The sequence below is a fragment of the Emys orbicularis genome, chromosome 19 (assembly GCF_028017835.1).
Source record: "Emys orbicularis isolate rEmyOrb1 chromosome 19, rEmyOrb1.hap1, whole genome shotgun sequence".
In the NCBI taxonomy this organism is placed as follows: domain Eukaryota; kingdom Metazoa; phylum Chordata; order Testudines; family Emydidae; genus Emys; species Emys orbicularis.
The window spans coordinates 7,905,557-7,926,475 of NC_088701.1; the positions used below are offsets into that span (position 1 = coordinate 7,905,557).

Here is a 20,919-nt window from a genome sequence, read left to right on the forward strand (position 1 = left end):
CCAGCATGGCCAGAACATCAGACAAAGGGCGAGTGGGGCAAGCCCAGGGCACAGACGCCAGGACAGGACTGTCCAGGGCCGGAGGCTGCAGCACAGACTGGGCACCGCGGGTCCAGGAGTAGATTGAGGCACACGCTGAGATGGTGGTGCAGGGAGTCCCCAATCACTGCAGGAGGCAGAGGCCCCATTCCATGGGCTTTGGGGGAAGGGCTTCGGCTGTTGGCTCTGGATGGCAGCTGAGGACCCCTGGGTAGGACAGCAGGGTCCTGGTAGGGAGGAGGCCTTCCCCTGGCATCTCCCCTGGAAGAGAGCACTCACACAGAGACACAGCAGAGCCAGCCCTGCCCCACCCTAACCCATCTCCCTGTCCCTGTCCCTCGGGCTCAGTGAGTTAGGGATGAGTGGGGGTTAGTTGGCGTTAGGACAGACAAGCAGGCAGAGTGAGAGCCAGGCAGTTACAGCTGCTGGGGCGCCCCATGGACAGGCATGGAAGGATCAATGTCCCAGGTGAGATCAGGCGCCTGTGACAGACAAGGCACAAGATGAGGACCAAGGGCAGAGACTGAGTTTGAACCAGCAGCACCCCGCACCTACCTCTCCTGGGAGCCCCCAACCACCACCATCCTAGTGCAAGGTCAGAACACTGCCCCTTGTCCGCCCCAGCCCTGCCACACACACCCCCCTCCACCTGCCTCTCCCAAGAGCCTCCAACCACCACCACCTGAGTGCAAGGACAGAACATTGCCCCTTGTCTGCCTCAGCCCCAGCCTCACCACACACACACCCACTCACCCCCACAGCAGGCCCTCTCCTCCACCCAGAGCTCCCAACCACCACCACCCAAGTGTAAGGACAGAATGCTGCCACAGCTCCCCCCACTGACCCAGAGCAGCCCCTGCTGCTAACATGCCATCCAGTTGGCCCAATAGGGGTGTCAGATGACAGGAGGGCTGCTCAGGCCAGCCGTGAGGGGCAGGGGGCAGCAAGGTTAGTCTGTCCCACAGCCCCATCTTGTGTTCTCCCCACACAGTCAGGGGTGGAGGGTGTTACCAAGGGTTATTGAGTAGCAGAAGTGTTACAAGCAGGGAACGGGGAGGAGCCAGACAGTCACCAAGTGGGCAGTGGAGTGTGGGGATGGGCGGGGGGGGGGGGAGGGGAAGGGAGGGACTCGCTGTGGGGCCCCAGCTCTGACCGGGAGCAGCGTCAGCAGCTCTTGGGCCTGGGTTCTGCTGGCCCAAGCCAGCCCTTGCTGCCCCCAGAAAGACAGGAATGGTGTCTGGCTGCTTGGAGATTCTGGGCCCTGAGGGCAGGTGATTAGGGGGATCCAGCTCTTGCTGCCCAGGGGAGAGCCATGGGTGGTGGAAGCCCCCGGTCCTTGTGTTTGACCCCAGTCAATTTGGGCTGAGTGCTCCCTATAGGGGGTGCCCCAGCCCCTGGGAGAGCAGCAGGGGTTGCTGCCCCAGGACAGCACTGCTGCGGAAGGAGGGCGTGTCCCAGAGCCTGGCTTTGCCTCTGGCACACCCCTGGCAGCAGAGCCCGAGCGCTCCCTGTGCCACCAATGGCAGCTTCTGCCCCGGCTCTCTCGCAGGGGTGGGGGCAGACAAGGGGGGCTGTCTCTCCTTTATTTCAGCCCATCACTCCTAATTAGACCTCTGGGGCCCTACCCTGACAGCCCCTGCCCTCCTTTCAGCCCTTTCCTGTAACATTATCCTTCTCTGCAGGGCAGGATGCTGAGGGGCCCTGCCAGGTGTGGGAGCAAAGGGGGCAAGCGCAAAGACATCGAGATGGCCATGCCCAGCCCAATCCCTCGCTGTGTTAGTGGATGGGTTGGCAGTCGGGTGGCCCATGCCAGCTGATGTGGGCTAGGGGTTACAAGCACTGCTCCCTGGGGGATGGGGGCACTCCCTAGAGCAGGCGATAACCTGCTCCTGTCCTTAGAGACATCAGCTCAGCGCCTGAGGGGCAGCACTGCTCAGCTAGGGTTGCCAACCCTCCAGGTTTGGCCTGGAGTCTCCTGGAACCGGCATCGATCTCCCGGTGACTATTGAAACAATCCAGGAGATTTTGATAGGCTATTTTAAGGAAATAACATTACATCATGTTGGGAAAAAAATCTCCCGAAATAGCTTCAGTCAGAGTAGGCATCCCTATGCTGAGCCCAGGCCTGGCGTGGCCACGTGGCCCCATCCAGCACACACACAGCAGGGCTCTTTGGAGAGAGCCAGCAGGGGCTGAGACAGGCCAGTGGGGCCCGTTACTCTCAGCAACCAAGCAGGCTCCACCCCACATGCTGCGCTACTGGCTCAGGGTGGGGGGCAGGGAGAGGCCTCTGGCCCTGGGCCCTCACAGGAGCAGGATGCTGAGGATTTGGGCCCCAACAACCAGGGCGCCATGCACCTGGTGCAGCCTGGGACACGCCGCGGGTGTGGGGTGCAGGCGCCTACCGTCCTTGTGGACCCGCATGGCCGAGGCTGTGATGTCCGTCGTCACGTTGAAGTAGGGGAGCCACAGATCCTGCAGGGGCACAAAAGGGTAATCAGAGACATGTTACAGCCCAGGATGCTGCTGTGGGGGCAGTGCAAGGCATCACGCCCCTTGGACAAGGCTGGACTCCAGGGAACAGAGCTGCCAGCAGGGGGCGTTGCTCAGGGCTGCCCAGCAAGAGGCTACTTTGAGTGTTCTGCACTAGGACCCCCGCCCAGCTTCCTAGACCCACCTACCTCAATCTGCTTGTCCTGGAAGACCTTGTTGATGCTGGTGTTGAAGGCCGAGCCGGAGAACATGGAGGTGATGGGGTAGGTGAGGTCCAGGACCGTCTCAAACACGGAGTTCATGCTCTGCAGGAGGAGGGCGAGGGGTCACTACGCGGGTGGCACGGCCCAGCACAGGCAGCGTTCTGAGTCCAGGCTCATGGGGACAAGCGGGGAGGAATGTCGGGGAGACGGCAGCGAGCCTGAAGCTCACAGGACACTCACCCACTGCACGTGGCTCCGAAGCGGGATGGTGCCCTGGCACAGCCCCTCCACTTGGCATGCCAGCCCCGGAACCGCTGGTGGGGGTGTGGCATGTCCTCCAGCCAAAGCACCGTATGCCAATTAGCATGACGGGTTGTTACTGGGGATGTTGCGATTCCCACCAGAACCCCCCTGCTGCATGCGCAACAGAGGCTGCCGTGCCTAGCAGCACAATGCTGAGGCACACCATGGGGCTCTCTGCTCCAAGCCAAGCAGACGTCCCAGGGCCAAAGGGAGGACAAATCCCCAGAGCCTGCAGGCTTGCCTCTGAACCCACAGGGCAGAGCTGCATAGCATGGGCAGGGGGCAGAGATGCCTGCAGCAGAGAGAGCCTGGAGGTTCAGGCAGACTGATCAGGCCCCAGTGCATGCTGGGACTTCTGTATTGCACTTGCTGGCCGTGAGGGCCAGCTCCCAGTGCAGCCCTGGGCCTGGCTGCCAGCGGCTGTGGGAAAGGCTGGGTCCCGGGGTGGCAGCTCTGGGAGGGGCTGGTTCGGGGAGTTCTCCTGCTCCCACTCTCCCAAGTCTGGCCCTGCCCCACAGCACACCCACCCTGTGTCTGCCCCACCCCACAGCAGGCCTTGCTTCTCACCTTGGCCCATTCACGGGCACGCTGCTTGGTGCGCACAGCACTGCGCTCTTCAGCATAGAGAGCCCCAATGAAGGAGCCAATGGATGTGCCCCCAATCAGGTCAATGGGGATCCCGGCTTCCTCCATGGCCTTGATCACCCCAATGTGGGAGCAGCCCCTGTGGGAGGGAGGGAGAGGTCAGAGGCCAATGGGAGGCAGGGAGCCTGCCCCAGGGGCCATCACATGGCCCCGAACTCTGCAGCCTGCCACGCAGCTGCCATGCCTCCAACGGGCCAGGTGGCCAGGATGTCTGCGATGGTGCTCCCAGCATGCACTGCTCCGGGCCGGGTGGTGTGCGGCAGGGTCACTGTCCCAGCCCCACTCCCACGGCCCTTATTGGGAGGCAGTGTTCGTGTACCAGTAGGGACATGGGGCTGGGAGCCAGGACTCCTGGGTTCTATCCCTGGGTTTGTCCCCCCTGCCCACTGTAAAGCTGGGGTTGTGGATGCCTATGGCCCCCCATTAGGGGCTGGTTTGCGCCTGGGTGTAAAGGAGTGCCATGGGAATTCAGTGCCCCAGCCAGGCCCTGTCTGAGCCCCTACCTGGCCCCTCCTCCTCCCAGCACCAGGGCAATGCTGTTGCCGGTCAGGACCCGTGCCAGGCGGGAGAAGTCGCTGTGCCGGTCAGCGTCCTTCTCGAAGACCTTCGCATACATCTCCCTCTGCAGGGCCAGGAGCGAGAGTCAGACAGGCTGCCACCCCCCAAAGCAACCCCCATACAGCACGCATGCACCCACAGAGCCCACTCCCCGCCCCACAGCAACTCCTTCCCACACACACAGCACCCTCCCACCCCCTTATAACAGGGAACCCCCTGGCTCTGCACCCCACACTCCAGAGAGGTCTGATGCCATCACAGACCTAGGCCAGGCTGGCATCAGGCTCTGCCCAGGTTAATGCCATGGAAGGCAGCAGAGGCACCACAGGGACCAGACTGGCCTGGGGGTCTTTTCTGAGACAACAGCTCTGTGCCCACCCCCATGGGGTCTTGTCTTCCTTAGCACAGACAGCTTCGCTGTGTGGCACCATGCTGCACCAGCCCAGAGGGTCCTGGGGACGAGAGGGACAGTACCAGCTTGTTGGGGCTCCGGCGGGAGAAGACACGGCGTGGGCACTTGATGTGAAGGTGTCCTGAGCACCAGCTGCGCATGTTGAGCCACTCAACGGTGCGGGAGGGGCTGGGGCCGTCCTCCCGGTGCAGCAGAATCAGCTGCTTCAGGGCACGCACGGCTGTGTTCTCCAGCATCTGTTCCAGCTGCAAGGGCAGAACAGGGGCCCCTAGAATGAGCCAATTCCCCGGTGGAATGATCCCTGTCCCAGCACAGCACAGCACACACAGCCCCATCCCAATGCACAGATGCCCTCCCTGCCCCCCACAAGCCTCCATCCCTGCACGACATACACAGCCCCCTGCCTCTGCACAGCCCCCTCAGCGGGCAATTCCCCCCCACCCCTCCCAGCATGAGCCGCTGCAGCCCAGCCCAGCTCATAGCCCCCCCCTCAGGATGAGCCTCCTACCCCTGTATGGCACACACAGCCCTCCCCAGCAGGAGTCTGGAGGGAAGTTGCAGAAGGGACTTGGAAGCTGGTCATAGATTCCCAGACCAGAAAGGACCACTGTGATCATAAAGTCTGACCTGCCTGACACAGGTTAGAGAACTGCCTCCAAGGATTCCTAGAGCAGATCTTTTAGACCAGTGGCTCTCAACCTTTCCAGACTACTGTGCCCCATTCAGGAGTCTGATTTGTCTTGCATACCCCAGGTTTCACCTCACTTCAAATCTACTTGCTTACAAAATCAGACATAAAAATACAAAAGTGTCACAGTACAGTATTACTGACAAATTGCTTCCTTCCTCATTTTTACTATACAATTATAAAATAAACCCATCAATTGGAATATAAATATTGTACTTACATTTCAGTGTAGAATATATAAAGCGGTATAAACAAGTCATTGTCTGTATGAAATTTTAGTTTGTACTGACTTCGCTAGTGCTTTTTATGTAGCCTGTTGTAAAACTAGGCAAATATCTAGATGAGTTGATGTACCCTGGGAAGACCTCTGTGTACCAGGGTCCACCATGACCCCCAAGTCTTTTTCAGAGTCCCTGCTTCCCAGGACAGGGCCCCCCACCCTGTCAGCATGGCCTACAGCAGGGGTGGGCAAACTACGGCCCGGGGACCACATCCGGCCCTTCAGACGTTTTAATCCAGCCCTTGAGCTCCTGCTGGGGAGCGGGGTCCAGGGCTTGCCCCGCTCCGGCACTCCAGCCGGGGGCTTGCCTTGCTTCACGCGTCGTGTGGCTCTGCGCAGCTCCCAGAAGCAGCGGCATGTCCCCCCTCCAGCTCCTATGCATAGGGTCAGCCAAGGGGCTCCACAGCTCCCATTGGCCAGGAAGCATGGCCAATGGGAGCTGCAGGGGTGGCGCCTGCGGACGGGGCAGCGCGCCGAGCCGCCTGGCTGCGCCTCCATGTAGGAGCTGGAGAGGGGACATGCCGCTGCTTCCGGGAGCTGCTTGAGGTAAACGCCGTCTGGAGCCTGCACCCCTGACCTGATCCCCCTCCCGCCCTCCGAACCCCTTGGTCCCAGCCCAGCACAACCTCCTGCACCCCCAACCCCTCATCCCCAGCCCCACCCCAGAGCCTGTATCCCCAGCCGGAGCCCTCAGCTCCTCCCGCACCCCAACCCCCAATTTCATGAGCATTCATGGCCCGCCATACAATTTCCATACCCAGATGTAGCCCTCAGGCCAAAAAGTTTGCCCACCCCTGGCCTACAGTCTTTGCTCGTAGATGTAGACATTTACTCTAAGCCACATCAAAACACAGATTGTTTGCTTGTGTCCAGCTCACAAAGTGACCCTAATCGCTCTATCATCTGAGAGTGGAGACAAGGGAGCCCCGACAGTGCTTCCAGGCTGCACTCCACAGGCCAATGCAGCATCCCAGACCATGCTGGCCACCCCCATGGGCTCGGGATGCAGCGTTCCCCCAGGCACTGTACACAGGGCCCCAGCCTCCCCTCACCTTGCCTAGGGCTGGCTCCTGGTCCCCCAGCCCAACAATGAGGATGCAGTCAGCTTGGCGGATGCAGCGCACAGTCCAGGGTGTCAGCGTGCAGTCGGTCTGATACAGCACAATGCGGTGGATGTCCTCCTGCTGCGCCAGCCAGCCCGACAGCCGGTACTCTTGGATGCTGCCAGGGAGGGGATGTCAGCAGCAGGGGTGGCTCCAGGCACCAGCGCACCAAGCGTGTGCCTGGGGCGGCAAGCCGCGGGGGGCGGCCTGCTGGTCGCCGTGAGGGCTGCGGGAGGTCCGCCGGTCCCGCGGCTTCAGCAGCAATTCGGCGGCGGGTACGCCGAATCCGCGTTACCAGCGGACCTCCCGCAGGCATGCCACCGAATCCGCGTTACCAGCGGACCTCCCGCAGGCATGCCACCGAATCCGCGTTACCAGCGGACCTCCCGCAGGCATGCCACCGAATCCGCGTTACCAGCGGACCTCCCGCAGGCATGCCACCGAATCCGCGTTACCAGCGGACCTCCCGCAGGTATGCCACCGAATCCGCGTTACCAGCGGACCTCCCGCAGGCATGCCGCCGAATCCGCATTACCAGCGGACCTCCCGCAGGCATGCCGCCAAAGGCTGCCTCACTGCCGAGCTTGGGGCAGCAAAATACATAGAGCCGCCCCTGGTCAGCAGGCAGCCTCCAGCGCTGTCCTGCCCCACCCCATTGCTCCAATCCCTGCTTCTGGCCCTCCTCCGAGCTCCCACCATGCAGCCCCTCCTCACTCTACCAGATTCCCAGATCCCAATGGGGACCCTTCCCCCAAGGTCCCCGTATGCAGTTCCCCAGCTGCATGCTCTGACAAAGTGGAAGGTTTTTTGTAATATTTTTATGAAGCCTATGTATACCTCAGTTTCCCCTATATGCTGCATTGTTACCTAGTGGGGTGTGAGGAAGGTCTGTTTGCTTTCTGGCCAGGCTAAAAAACACAGGTGTGAACAGCTCCTAGCTCTCTGGGGCTTTAGCTCTTGAGAAGACAATGGGAAATCCAGTTGCCCAGACACGGATCAACGACCCAGAGAGATGGACTTCCCCTCTCGGCAGGGGGGCTGAGCCGCATCTCCCCAGTTCGGGAACAGAGAACTGGGGGAGGGGAGATGGGGGTGTTAAGTGTGGGCTGTGGGAATCAGTTGGGGGCACACCTGAACTGGGACAGAGCGATCAGAGAGACAGAGCTCTGGGCTGACCAGGATGGACTCTGCTGTAAACTTCCTTTTCTCTGTCCTAGCCAAGGACTTCCTTTGCTGTGTTCCAGCCAACTAATAACTCTTCTGTGTGACAGCGCTGGCTGGGTGTCCCTGCGGATGCTGGTGGAGGAGGAGCATTACTCCCTGAGATCGTACAAATCTCCCTCAGGGATCTGCCTCAGTTGGACTTGCTGAGTGGAGCTCCCAGTGTGAAGCAGGGGTGCTGAAGGCCCAGAGGTCCAGCCTAAGGAGGCGGTGAAACTGTGTGGCTTTGTCCTGGAGGAAGAGTGAGACCCCTAGGGGGTCTGGCTCACTGAAGGGGTTCTCCCAGGACTGTTCCAAAGCTGGGGCCATAGCACCGATCCTGGAGACCCATGTCACACCCTTTCCAACAGGGATCCTCTGCTACCCCCCAGCAACCAGCAGGACACCCTGCTCCAAGCTCCTAATGAGCAGCCCCCCAGTTATGTTCCCCACCACCACCACACCAGGACACCCACCACCCCCTCCCCATTGCTCCAGCCCATCTCCAATAAGGATCCCCTGCTGCACCCTCTCCTGGATAGGGCCCTGCTATCAGACAGCTAGACCCCACCCTCTGTGCCCCAATGGCACAAGCCCCATAGCACAGCCCTGCAGGCCCCACATGGTGGGGGTGCCCTTTTATGGAGAACAAAGAGATCAGGGACTAGAAGCCAGCCCCTTCAGCCCACCTACCACCTGTGCCAATCCCCTACCTGTCCAGTGCTGAGGCACCAAGTCGTGCTCGGATGATGTCACTGGTCAGAAGCAGGGTGGGACCTGGAAGAGTTAACAGGACCATCACGCCGGGCCTGCATCCCAAGCATGGCTGGGAGCAGAGCGAGGCCCTGGCCTTCACTCACCTATGGCGTTGAGGGCATGCTCCAGCTCCAGCGTGAAGGCTGCCATGGGCACATCGTCACACACTGGCAGCACCGCCACCGTGGACAGGTTACTGGCTGGGTTGGTTAGCTCTGAGCTGGAGGCCACACCAAGACTGGAGCCTGTGGGCAAGACAGATTGACCGACCGTCCGAGGGGCCCAGAGGGCAAGACAGCCACCAACCAAGAGTTCCCGACCAATGGCAGCTGCGAAGTCACTGCTTGGGGTGTAGGCAGTGTGTGGAGACCCCCTGACTCCTCCCCCCCCAGGGGCCACAGGGATGTGCCGGCCGCTTCCGGGAACAGCAAGGGGCCAGGGCAGGCAGGGAGCCTGCCTTAGTCCCGCTGTGCCGCCGGACTTTTATCAGCCTAAAATCTCCTGGTTTGGCTTCAGTAGCCTCCGGGAGATAGAGCCCGATTCCAGGAGACTCCCGGCAAAACTGTGAGGGTTGGCAACCCTATCAACTGACCAACTGCAGGACCCGGCCTGGAGCTCTGCCCTGTGGCACCTAGCATCAGAGCTGGCCTGGCCCACAAGGAGAGGAGCCGGTTCCCACCCCAGCCAGGGAGCCTGGCTCTCAGCTCCAGCCATAGCAGCTCCTGCTTCTAGCCCTGGAGCCCTGCTTTAATCCCCAGGGTGGGTCCGTCCCCAGCAGGTCTGCCAGTTGCTCCTCAGGTCTTGACTGTGGCTGGGGGAGGAGAAGCAGGAAAATGCCAGCATCAAGCCACCTCCCCTGCACGGTGATAGAGTCACAGCCTGGAGCCCCGGCTAGGGACAGAGGGCCCTGCATGGCATGCTGGGGCCTCTGTAACTCTGACAGGCTGCACCCCCATTAGGGCAAGCTGCAAATTAACCCTCCCCCCCCCAAAGCCCCTACCTGTGAAGGGCCCGCACAGCTGCTGTAGGTTCCCAAGGATTTTCTGGCTCAGCAAGTGGATCAGGCGGGTCACAACCTGTCAGGAACAGCAGCCAACCCAGGTCAGAGACGAGGGGACCTGGGGTGAGTGTGGAGCATGTGGAGAGGGGCAGGACTTAGCCCAGCCAGCCTCCCAGGAATCCCAGGGATGCTCTTGTCTGCCAGCCCACCCCTTAGGGCCAAGGCGTGTGTGTGTGGGGGGGGGAGAACAAGTACCAGGGAGCAGGGCTCAGGGGCCTGCTCGGCTTGGATATGGCATGGGGTGCAGTTTGCCCTGGAGGGACACGTGTGAAACACTTCCTGCGCCCCCTGGTGGCTGGGCCCAGAACCACGTGCTACTCCTTTGCACTGTGGGACTCAGGAAGGGGATGACCCAGGGAACAGAATGCTGGCATTATCATGGCAGTGGGACATGGGCATCAGAGCTCTCCCTTAATCAGTACAGAGGCCAGACACAGCAGGAGGCTGGCAAATCCAGCCCGGACTAGACCAAGATGTCCTCTGCCCTCTCATGCTTCCCAGGCATGACTGGAGTCAAATCATCATGTGGGGGGCAGGGGGGGCAGCTGAGTACATCAGGCCACAGGTTCCACCCAGGGGATGGCCAGAACTGGAGAACACTGTGTGATTCAGAAACTCTGACCCCCCTCCCTCATGAGGGGTGTGGGGGTTGCTCCCCCATGGCCTGGACAGAGAGAACAGCCCCATCCTGCTACAGAGATAGCCACACTCAGGTCCTCCCTGGCCAGCCACCATCCCTGAGCAGGGCTTCAACTTGGCCCTGGCCTCAGCTTGCTAGGACGCTGGATGGGAATGGGCCTAGCCAGGTCTGGAAGCTCATAGACTTAGGCCTGGTCTACACTAGTCGGTTATTTCGGAATTAGCTGACTTAATTCGGGGGGGGGGGGGGGGGGGAGGAAGATTCCGTCCACAGGACCTACCCGTTTTTTTTCTATTTAAAGGGCTCTTTAATCTGATTTCTGTACTCCACCTCGGCAAGTGGTGTAGCGCTTAAATCGAGATCACAATCCCGGGTTAAAGGTATTGTGGACGCGATTCAACGTTATTGGCTTCCGGGAGCTATCCCAGAATGCTCCCTTGTGACCGCTCTGGACAACACTCTCAACTCCAATGCACTACCCAGTTGGGCAGGAAAAGCCCCAGGAACTTTTGAATTTCATTTCCTGTTTGGTCACCATCAGCACAGTCCACCATCACAGGTGACCATGCAGAGTCCACCATCACAAGAGATCACGCAGTTCCGGATACTCAGACAAGCTCCAGCATGGTCCGAATGGGAAGTACTGGATCTCATCGCATGTTGGGGAGACGAATCTGTTATGGCAGAACTACGTTCCAAAAAAAAAAAAAAAAAAAAAAAAAAAAAAGGAACGCAAATATGTATGCTAAAGTCTCCAGGGCCATGACGGAAAGAGGCTACTCCAGGGACACAGAGCAGCGTCGTACAAAAATCAAGCGTACCAAAAAGCCAGGGAGGCGAACGGTCGCTCTAGGTCACAGCCCCATACATTCCGCTTCTACCGTGAGCTGCATACAATTATGGGGGGTGACGCCACCACTACCCCGCCACTGTCCGTGGACACCTGCAAGGGGGGAGTTGCACGGAGCGAGGAGGAAGAGTCATTGGAGGACGAAGAGGAGGAGGAGGAGGAGGACAGTGCACAGGCAGCAAGTGGGGAATCCGCTTCCCCCCCTAGCCAGGAACTATTCTTAACGCTGGAGCCAATAGCCTCCCCCCACTCCCAAGGTGGGCTCCAGGACCATGACCCTGGAGAAGGTACTTCTGGTGAGTGAGAGCCTGATCGGAGCAACACGGTGGGGGGCAGGGGGGAAACCCAGCTGCGCTGGGCTGTTCGTGTTTAGTTTAAAGGGCTCATCCCTGCTCAGAGCCTCATCGGAGCCAAGCGATGGGTGCTGGGGGGTTGGGGGAGTGTTGTGTTGTGTGAAGCCATCATCCCAGAGAGCCCGCAGGCCCTCCTTTTATATGGCAAACCCACCAGGCATTGCTTGCTATGGGAAAGGGGGCCCAGCAGTTTGAAAGCATTGAAATGAATGTGGAAGAAGCAGAACCCCACATGCCCCTAGGCTGCCTGCAAGCTGAATTCTGTTGCCCGTGTGTGATGGCTTACTCACATCAAAGTGGCAGGCACTTCAGTATAAGAGGCAAAATGCTAACTTGTACAGAAAGAACATTTGCTGTGTACTATGAATTGCCTGTTTCACTGAGAAAGAGTGTCCCCTTTGTTCTCTGAAATGTATCTTTTAAAATACTACCCTCCCTTTTTCTCCCCCCGCAGGTGTAAATGTTTCAACGCGGCCCCTATCTACTCTGTCCCAGAGGCTGGTCCAGATTAGAAGGCGGAAAAAACGAACTCAGGAAGACATGTTTGCCGAGCTCATGCAGTCCTCCCGCACTGATAGGGCCCAGCTGAATGCGTGGAGGCAAACAATTGCGGAGTCCTGTAAAGCATTACAGGAACACGAAGAGAGGAGGGACGCGCACGATGAGAGCAGGCAGGACGCTATGGTCAAGCTCATGGGGGAACAAACTGACATGCTCCGCTGTATGGTGGATCTAATGCGGGAAAGGCAGCAAGACCACAGACTGCCACTGAAGCCCCTGTATAACCGCTCTCCCTAAGTTCCATAGCCTCCTCACCCAGACGCCCAAGAACACGAGGGGGGAGGCTACAGGGACCCCCACACTCAACCCCAGAGGATCACCCAAGCAGCAGAAAGTTGGCATATGCGAACTTTTGATTTGGTTTCTGGACTTGTCCTTCCCTCCTCCTCCACCCCCCTAACCCAATACCCCCCCTTCCTCCGGTCTACCTTCTGATTTCTCTCAATGTGTTGTGCAACAAATAATAAAGAAGGGTTTTTAAACGATTGTGACTTTATTTCCTTTCATATATATATATATATATATATATATAGGGGGCAGGTAACTTCAAGAGAAACAAAACACAACTGTCACACCGTACCCTGGCCAGTCATGAAACTGGCTTTCAAAGCTTCTCTGATGTGCAGCGCACCCTGCTGTGCTCTTCTAATCACCCTGTTGTCTGGCTGTGTGAAATTGGCCACCAAGCGAGTTGCCTCAACCTCCCACCCCGCCATAAATGTCTCCCCCTTACTCTCACAGATATTGTGGAGCACACAACAAGCAGCAATTACAATTGGAATATTGGTTGTGCTGAGATCTAACCGAGTCAGTAAACTGCGCCAGCGTGCTTTCAAACGTCCAAAAGCACATTCTACCACCATTCTGCACTTGCTCAGCCTATAGTTGAACTGCTCCTTACTACTGTCCAGGGTGCCTGTGTACGGCTTCATGAGCCATGGCATTAAGGGGTAGGCTGGGTCCCCGAGGATAACTATAGGCATTTCAACATCCCCAACAGTAATTTTCTGGTCTGGGAAGTAAGTCCCTTCCTGCAGCTGTTCAAACAGACCAGAGTTCCTGAAGACGCGAGCATCATGCACCATTCCCGGCCATCCCACGTTGATGTCGGTGAAACATCCCTTGTGATCCACCAGTGCTTGCAGCACCATGGAAAAGTACCCCTTGCGGTTTACGTACTGGCCGCCCCGGTGTGCCGGGGCCAAGGTAGGGATATGCGTTCCGTCTATCACCCCGCCGCAGTTAGGGAACCCCAGTGCATTAAAGCCATCCACAATGGTCTGCACATTTTCCAAAGTCACTACCCTTGATAGCAGCAGTCAATGATTGCGTTGGCTATTTGCAGCACAGCAGCCCCCACAGTAGATTTGCCCACTCCAAATTGATTCCCCACTGACCGGTAGCTGTCAGGCATTGCAAGCTTCCACAGGGCTATCGCCACTTGCTTCTCAACTGTGAGGGCTGCTCTCATTTTGGTGTCTTTGCACTTCAGGGCAGGGGACAGCAAGTCACAAAGCTCCATGAAAGTGGCCCCATGCATACGAAAGTTTCGCAGCCACTGGGAATCATCCCAGACCTGCAACACTATGCGGTCCCACCAGTCTGTGCTTGTTTCCTGGGCCCAGAATTGGCGTTCCACAGCATGAACCTGGCTCAACGCCACCATGATCTCCCAATCACCACATGTCGTGCTTCTAGGAATGTCTGTGTCCATGTCCTCATCAGTATAGTATTCGCGCTGTTGTCGCTTCCTCGCCCGGTTTTGTAGGTACTGCACATACTGCTGGATAATGTGCGAGGTATTTACAATGGTCAAAATTGCAGCAGAGATCTGTGCGGGCTCCATGCTTGCCGCACTATGGCGCCTGCATGGGTAATCCTGGAAAAAGGGCGCGAAACGTAGGAGAGCTGTTCGGTTCAAGATGGCCAATAAAAGGCGGTAAATGGTTGTCTTCTGTAGCTTCCACGGGAGCCCAGAACAGACAACATGGAGAAATTAGCTAGCGATGCAAGAGCGGGAGAGCAGAGTTTGTGGCGGAAGCTGTGCTGCTCGGTTCACGGTGGCCGAAAAAAGGCGGGAAATGGTTAGATAAAAGAGTAGATAGAAAGACGAGAGGACATGCGAGGTGGATTCATAGTATCAGGAGACAGGCGGTGCACCGTACTGCACCGTCTGCTGGCAGTATGGCGTCTGCCGTAGCTTTCACGGAGGGAGGAGTGAGTGTGACGACACACACCCAGAAACACCTGCGAGAATGTTTTTGCCCCATCATGCACTGGGAGCTTAACCCAGAATTCCAATGGGCGGCGGGAACTGTGGGATAGCTTCCCGCAGTGCACCACTCCAACATTCGATGCTAGCCTCGATACTGTGGACGCACTCTGCCGAATTCACGCACTTTAGTGGGGACACACAACACCAAATGTATAAAATCGCTTCCAAAAATTCGAATAGAATACGTTCAAATTAATTTCATACTGTAGACATACCCTTAGCCTTTAAGACCAGAAGGGACAATCATGATCATCTAGTCTGACCTCTTGCACATTGCAGGCCACAGAATCTCACCCACCCACTCCTGTAATAGACCCCGAACCTCTGGCTGAGTTACTGAAGTCCTCAAATCCTGATTTAAAGACTTCAAGTTACAGAGAATCCACCATTTACACTAGTTTAAACCTGCAAGTGACCTGTGCCCCATGCTGCAGAGGAAGGCGAAACCCCCCCCAGTGTCTCTGCCAATCAGACCCAGGGAAAACGTCCTTCCCGATCCCAAATCTGGTGATCAGTTAGACCCTGAGCATGTGAGCAAGACCCAGCAACCAGACACCTGGAAAAGAATTCTCTGTAGTAACTCAGAGCCCTCCCAATCTAGTGTCCCATCTCCAGCCATTGGGGATATTTGTTGCCAGCAGTCGCAGATCAACTACATGCCATTGTAGGCAGTCCCATCATCTCATCCCCTCCAGAAACTTCTCGAGCTCAGTCTTGAAGCCAGTTAAGTTTTTTGCCCCCACTGCTCTCCTTGGGAGGCTGCTCCAGAACTTCACTCCTCTGATGGTTAGAAACCTTCATCTAATTTCAAGCCTAAACTTACTGATGGGCAGTTTATATCCATTTATTCTTGTGTCCACATTGGCCCTTAACTTAAATAACTCCTCCCCCTCCCCAATATTTATCCCTCTGATGTATTCATAGAGAGCAATCAGATCTCCCTTCAGCCTTTGTGTGGTTAGGCTGAACAAGCCAAGCTCTTTGAGTCTCCCTATCAGAAGGTCGGTTTTCCATTCTTCTGATCATCCTAGTCGCCCTTCTCTGCACCTGTACCAGTTTGAAGTAATCTTTCTTAAACATGAGAGACCAGAATTGCTCGCAGTATTCCAGGTGAGGTCTCACCAGTACCTTGTATAATGATACTAACACGTCCCTGTCGCTACTGAAACACCACATCTGATGCATCCTAGGACTGCATTAGCCTTTTTCACAGCCACATAACAATGGTGGCTCATAGTCATCCGGTGATCAACCAATACACCCCTGTCTTTCCCCTCCTCTGTCACTTCCAACTGATACGTCCCCAGCTTATAGCAAAAATTCTTGTTGTTAGTCGCTAAATGCACTATTAAATTTCATCCCACTTCTATTAATCCTGCTTTCAAGGTAATCCAGCTCTTCTTGTGTGATATTCCAGTCCTGCTCTGTATTGGCAATATCTCCCAACTTTGCATCATCCACAAATTTTATTAGCACACTCACTTTTGTGCCAAGGTCATTAATAAAAATGTTAAATAAGATTGGTCCCAAGACAGATCCCTGAGGAACTCCACTATAACCTCCCTCCAGCCTGACCGTTCACCTTTCAGTGTGATTGGTTGTAGTCTCCACTTTAACCAGTTCCTCATCCACCTTTCAATTCTCATTTTAACAAATAATTTCCTATGCGGAACTGCATCAAATGCCTTATTGAAATCCAGGTAAATTAGATCTACTGCATTTCCTTTGTCTAAAAAAAGCAGTTCTCAGAGAAGGAGATCAGATTGGTCTGGCAAGATCTACCTTTTGTAAAACCATTTTCTATTTTATCCCAATTACCATTAACCTCTATGTCCTTAACTACTTTCTCTTTCAAAATTTGTTCCACGACCTTGCATACAATTGAGGTCAAACTAACAGGCCTGCAGTTTGCTGGATCACTTTTTTTCCTTTCTTAAAAACAGGAACTATATTAGCAATTCTCCAATCATAGACACAATCCCAGAGCTTACAGGTTCATTAAAAATCCTTGATATTAGGCTTGCAATTTCCATGTACCAGTTCCTTTAATATTCTTGGATGGAGATTATCTGCCTTCCCACTGCCCCCTTGAACTGTTTGAGTTTGACTTCCACCTCGGATGTGGTAATTTCTACTTCCATATCTTCATTCCCATTATCCACTCTGCTGCTACCCCTAAACTCCTCATTACCCTTATTAAAACCCAAGGCAAAGTATTCGTTTAGGAGTTGGGGTTGGGCCAGGGCCATGCCCAGATAATCTTTAATCTCCACCCCATCCACAGTGTTTAGCAGCTCCACTTCTTCTTTCCTTGTTTTCTTCTTATTTATATGCCTAAAGAACCTTTAACTGTTGGTTTTAATTTCCTTTGCAAGGTGCAATTGTGCTTGGCTTTCGGCAGTTCTCACTTCTCCCCTACACTTTCTGACCCCCCAGAGGTCGCTTTCCTCGCTGATCCTTCCCATTATCCATTCCTTATAGACATTCTGCTTTCTCTTCATCACCTGTTTGAGATGCTTGTTCATCCAGCGTGGTCTCCAACCCTTCCTGACAAAATTGTTCCCCTTGCCTAGGATGCAGGCTTCAGAGAGCTTCTGAACTTCGACAAAGTAATTCCAGGCCTCCTCCACATTCAGATCCTTGGGTTCTTCAGTCCAGCCCATGTCCCTAACTAATTCCCGTCATTATTAAAAGTTTGTCCTTTTGAAATCAGGGCCCCTCGGTGCGGATCAATTTTTGTTTATCCTTCCATGTAGTTTAAACTGAATTAGCTCATGATCACTCGAATCAAGGTTATCTCCTGCAACCAGCTCTTCTATGAGGGCCTCACTGCTCACCAATACCAAATCTAAAATAACATTGCCTCTTGTAGGTTCGGCGACTGTTTGGTGAAGAAATCTGTCAGCTATCACATCCAGGAAAACCTGGGCCCTGCTGTTATTAGTAGCACTTGTCCTCCAATCTATCTCCGGGAAGTTAAAGTCTCCCATCATCACACAATTCCCAGTAGTATTTATTTCATTAAAAACATTGAAGAGGTCTTTATGCAGATCGGATCTTGGGGGTCTGTAGCACATCCCAAGCACTTTCCTACGGGAACCTCTGGTAGCTTCTTCCCCAGAATGATTTTGGCCCAAATAGTCTCTGTCTTATCCATTCCATCACTTCTAATTTCTTTACAGTCTACCTCATCGTTTACGACTGCTAGCCATCATCGTCAAGACGGTTCAATAGCACTGCCGGCAGGACTGAGTCTCCAGGAGACAAACCATGTCTGCCCAGGTGCCTCTGACCGAACTCACTGAGGAGTACGACGACGACAGATACCAGTCGTAATACGCCATCCACTGCCAAAAGGCAAGGAGCTGCTGCTGTGTAGCAATGCAGTACCACGTCTGCCGGCACCCAGATGACATATGGTGACGGTGAGCTGAGCTGAGCTGAACGGGCTCCATGCTTGCCGTAGTATGTTGTCTGCACAGGTAACCCAGGTAAAAAGGCGCAAATCGATTGTCTGCCGTTGCTCTGACAGAGGGGGAGGGGCCTGACGACATGTACCCAGAACCCCCCGCGACACTGTTTTTGCATCATCAGGCATTGGGATCTCAACCCAGAATTCCAATGGGCGGCGGAGACTGCGGGAACTGTGGGATAGCTACCCACAGTGCAATGCTCCGGAAGTCGATGCTAGCCTTGGTACTGTGGACGCGGTCCGCCGACTTAATGCACTTAGAGCATTTTATGTGGGGACACACACAATCGGCTGTATAAAACCGATTTCTATAAAACCGGCTTCTATAAATTCGACCTAATTTCGTAGTGTAGACATACCCTTAGTAGGGGAGTCCCCAGTCATGTAGATCTGCCTCCTCCTGGTGGTGGTATGGTTCTCAGGCCTACCTCTTGGGCAGCTTTCTCCCCAAGAGGTCAGCTCCTGCTTCACCACAACTTGCCCCCACCCCGGCTGCCCTTGCCTGGAGAGCAGCACCCACAGCGTGGCCAGCTGAGGCACTGGGATGGGCTGTTTCCTGCAGGGAGGGATGGCACCCACCCTGCCCCGGTACCTGGGGGTATCTGCGCTTAATGTTGTTCAGAGTGCCCTCGGGCAGCTTGGCCAGCTCTGTGTCTCTCACGGCATGGACGGTGGTGGCTCGGGGCTGCCGGGTCAGGGCTTCCACCTAGAGAAGAGCACACAGGCCACATTAGAGACCGGGGAGGGGAGTCCTTCGCCCTCCCAGCCCAAGGTCTGCCTGGCATCATAGGGAGAGGCACCTGGAGAGGTACAGAACCCAGGCGTCCTGGCTCTCTGTTCTAACCTACTAGCCCACGGGTGGCCAACCTGTGGCTCCGGAGCCACATGCGGCTCTTCAGAAGTTAATATGCGGCTCCTTGTATAGGCACCAACTCCGGGGCTGGAGCTACAGGCGCTAACATTCCAATGTGCCAGGGGGTGCCCACTGCTCAACCCCTGGCTCTGCCACAGCTCCTGCCCCCACTCCACCCCTTTCCACCCCCTCTCCTGAGCCTGCCCGTGCCCTTGCTCCTCCCTCCTTCCCCAGAGCCTCCTGCACGCCATGAAACAGCTAATCGGGAGGTGGGGGGAGGCGCTGATCGGCGGGGCTGCCGGTGGGTGGGAGGCGCTGGGAGCGGGGGGGGGGGGGGGGGGGACTGATGCGGGGCTGCTGACGTATTACTGTGGCTCTTTGGCAATGCACGTTGGTAAATTCTGGCTCCTTCTCGGACTCAGGTTGGCCACCCCTGCACTAGCCCTTCCCAAGCTGGGAAGAGAACCCAGGAGTCTTGATGCCCAGCCCCACCCTCCTCAGACCAGCCAGGAGACTCCTCTGCCAGTCTCCAATACTAGGCCAATCCATGTCCAGAGAAGAGCAACAAGAATGATTAAAGGTCTTGAGAACATGACCTATGAAGGAAGGCTGAAAGAATTGGGTTTGTTTAGTTTGGAAAAGAGAAGACTGAGAGGGGACATGATAGCAGTTTTCAGGTATCTAAAAGGGTGTCATAAGGAGGAGGGAGAAAACTTGTTCACCTTAGCCTCTCAGGATAGAACAAGAAGCAATGGGCTTAAACTGCAGCAAGGGAGGTCTAGGTTGGACATTAGGAAAAAGTTCCTAACTGTCAGGGTGGTTAAACACTGGAATAAACTGCCTAGGGAGGTTGTGGAATCTCCATCTCTGGAGAGATTTAAGAGTAGGTTAGATAAATGTCTATCAGGGATGGTCTAGACAGTATTTGGTCCTGCCATGCGGGCAGGGGACTGGACTCGATGACCTCTCGAGGTCCCTTCCAGTCCTAGAACCTATGAATCTATGTCCCAGGAGCAGCCAGCAGTGTAAGAGCATAAGGGACAGTCGCTGGCTGGAGGTGGAGTGCCACGTGCTAGCAGCAGAGGGTGATGATCTGCCTAGCACCCAAACCAGGAGGGTCTGGAGAAGCAGGGAATGGACACTGTACCCCCCGGATGCACCCTTGGAGCAGCCTGGCCTGAGCACCCGTGACTTGCAGCTGTTCATCACCACAACAAGCCTAAGAGGGCCCCACCCCACCCCGCTAGAGGGGCCCACCTATCACCCCAGTGCTGTCTGCAGAGATTGGCCCCATACCCTTGGTGGGAGAGTGCAAAGCAGTGACAGGGCCCACCCCAGCAGTGCCCTCGGAGGAAGCTCACCACTCCAATGAGGTCACCACGACCGTACTCCCCGACCAGCTCCTTCTTGCCACTGCCTTTCTGGATGACAGAGCGCAGGCGCCCATTCAGCACGATGTAGGTGCAGTCTGACTTGTCGCCCTGCCTGGAGAGCACATGCAGCGTGCAGTGAGCCAGGCAGCTGAGCCAGTGTCTCCCCCAGGGAGAGCGCCCCCTACCACCTGGGCTGGGAGAGCACATGCAATGAGCGGCGAGTCTGACAGCCCCAGCTGGCACCCGCCCTGGGCTGGGACGCCCCCATCCCCAGAGCACCCGGGCTGCTCTCAATCCAACACCTGCAGCCAGGAAGGGGTTGAAGTCAGGTCAGCCCAGCCCAGGTGAAAACCTGAGTCCCATGGAGGGGTCAGAGGCAGCTGGTCAGGTCTTGCCTGGCCCCTCTGGAAACAGCACGGCTGCTGGCCTGGACAGCGCCCGCCCAGAGCGCTGGGATGCCGGAGTCATTTTTGCTGCAGGAAGGGCATGGACGAGGCTGAGAGTAAGGGAGGGGCCCACTACCCTGGTGCAGAAGGGGTTAAACACAGCAGGGCGAGTTGGTCCCAGTGTGCCCTGGGCTAGGCGGAGAAGCTGGGAGTCCCCAGCCAGGGTCTCCCAGCAGCCCCGCAGTACAGGCCTCACTCACCTGTACAAGGCCCGTCCAGCCTCCACTGCCATCCAGTCAATGGCAAAGTCCATCTGGCGCACGAATGGGGACATGCGGGCAGCCACAGTATGGGCGACACTCAGCACCACACTGGGCTGTTCCCGCATGATCCTGGGGAGAGAGCAGGCAGCTCGT

General features: G+C 56.2%; 1 protein-coding gene across 1 annotated transcript in view; it reads right to left on the reverse strand.

The window, feature by feature from the left end:
- Positions 1 to 20,919, reverse strand: part of PNPLA6 (patatin like phospholipase domain containing 6) — a 78,832-nt gene that overhangs the window by 21,360 nt on the left and 36,553 nt on the right. The window contains exons 18-29 of the mRNA XM_065419652.1: positions 20,764 to 20,895; positions 20,106 to 20,229; positions 18,484 to 18,597; positions 9,681 to 9,756; positions 8,785 to 8,925; positions 8,638 to 8,701; positions 6,674 to 6,842; positions 4,716 to 4,898; positions 4,187 to 4,305; positions 3,606 to 3,762; positions 2,721 to 2,837; positions 2,445 to 2,514 (exon numbers count right to left, since the gene is read on the reverse strand). Of these exons, the coding sequence (XP_065275724.1) occupies positions 2,445 to 2,514; positions 2,721 to 2,837; positions 3,606 to 3,762; positions 4,187 to 4,305; positions 4,716 to 4,898; positions 6,674 to 6,842; positions 8,638 to 8,701; positions 8,785 to 8,925; positions 9,681 to 9,756; positions 18,484 to 18,597; positions 20,106 to 20,229; positions 20,764 to 20,895 (1,466 nt within the window). The remainder of the gene's footprint in view (positions 1 to 2,444; positions 2,515 to 2,720; positions 2,838 to 3,605; positions 3,763 to 4,186; positions 4,306 to 4,715; positions 4,899 to 6,673; positions 6,843 to 8,637; positions 8,702 to 8,784; positions 8,926 to 9,680; positions 9,757 to 18,483; positions 18,598 to 20,105; positions 20,230 to 20,763; positions 20,896 to 20,919) is intronic.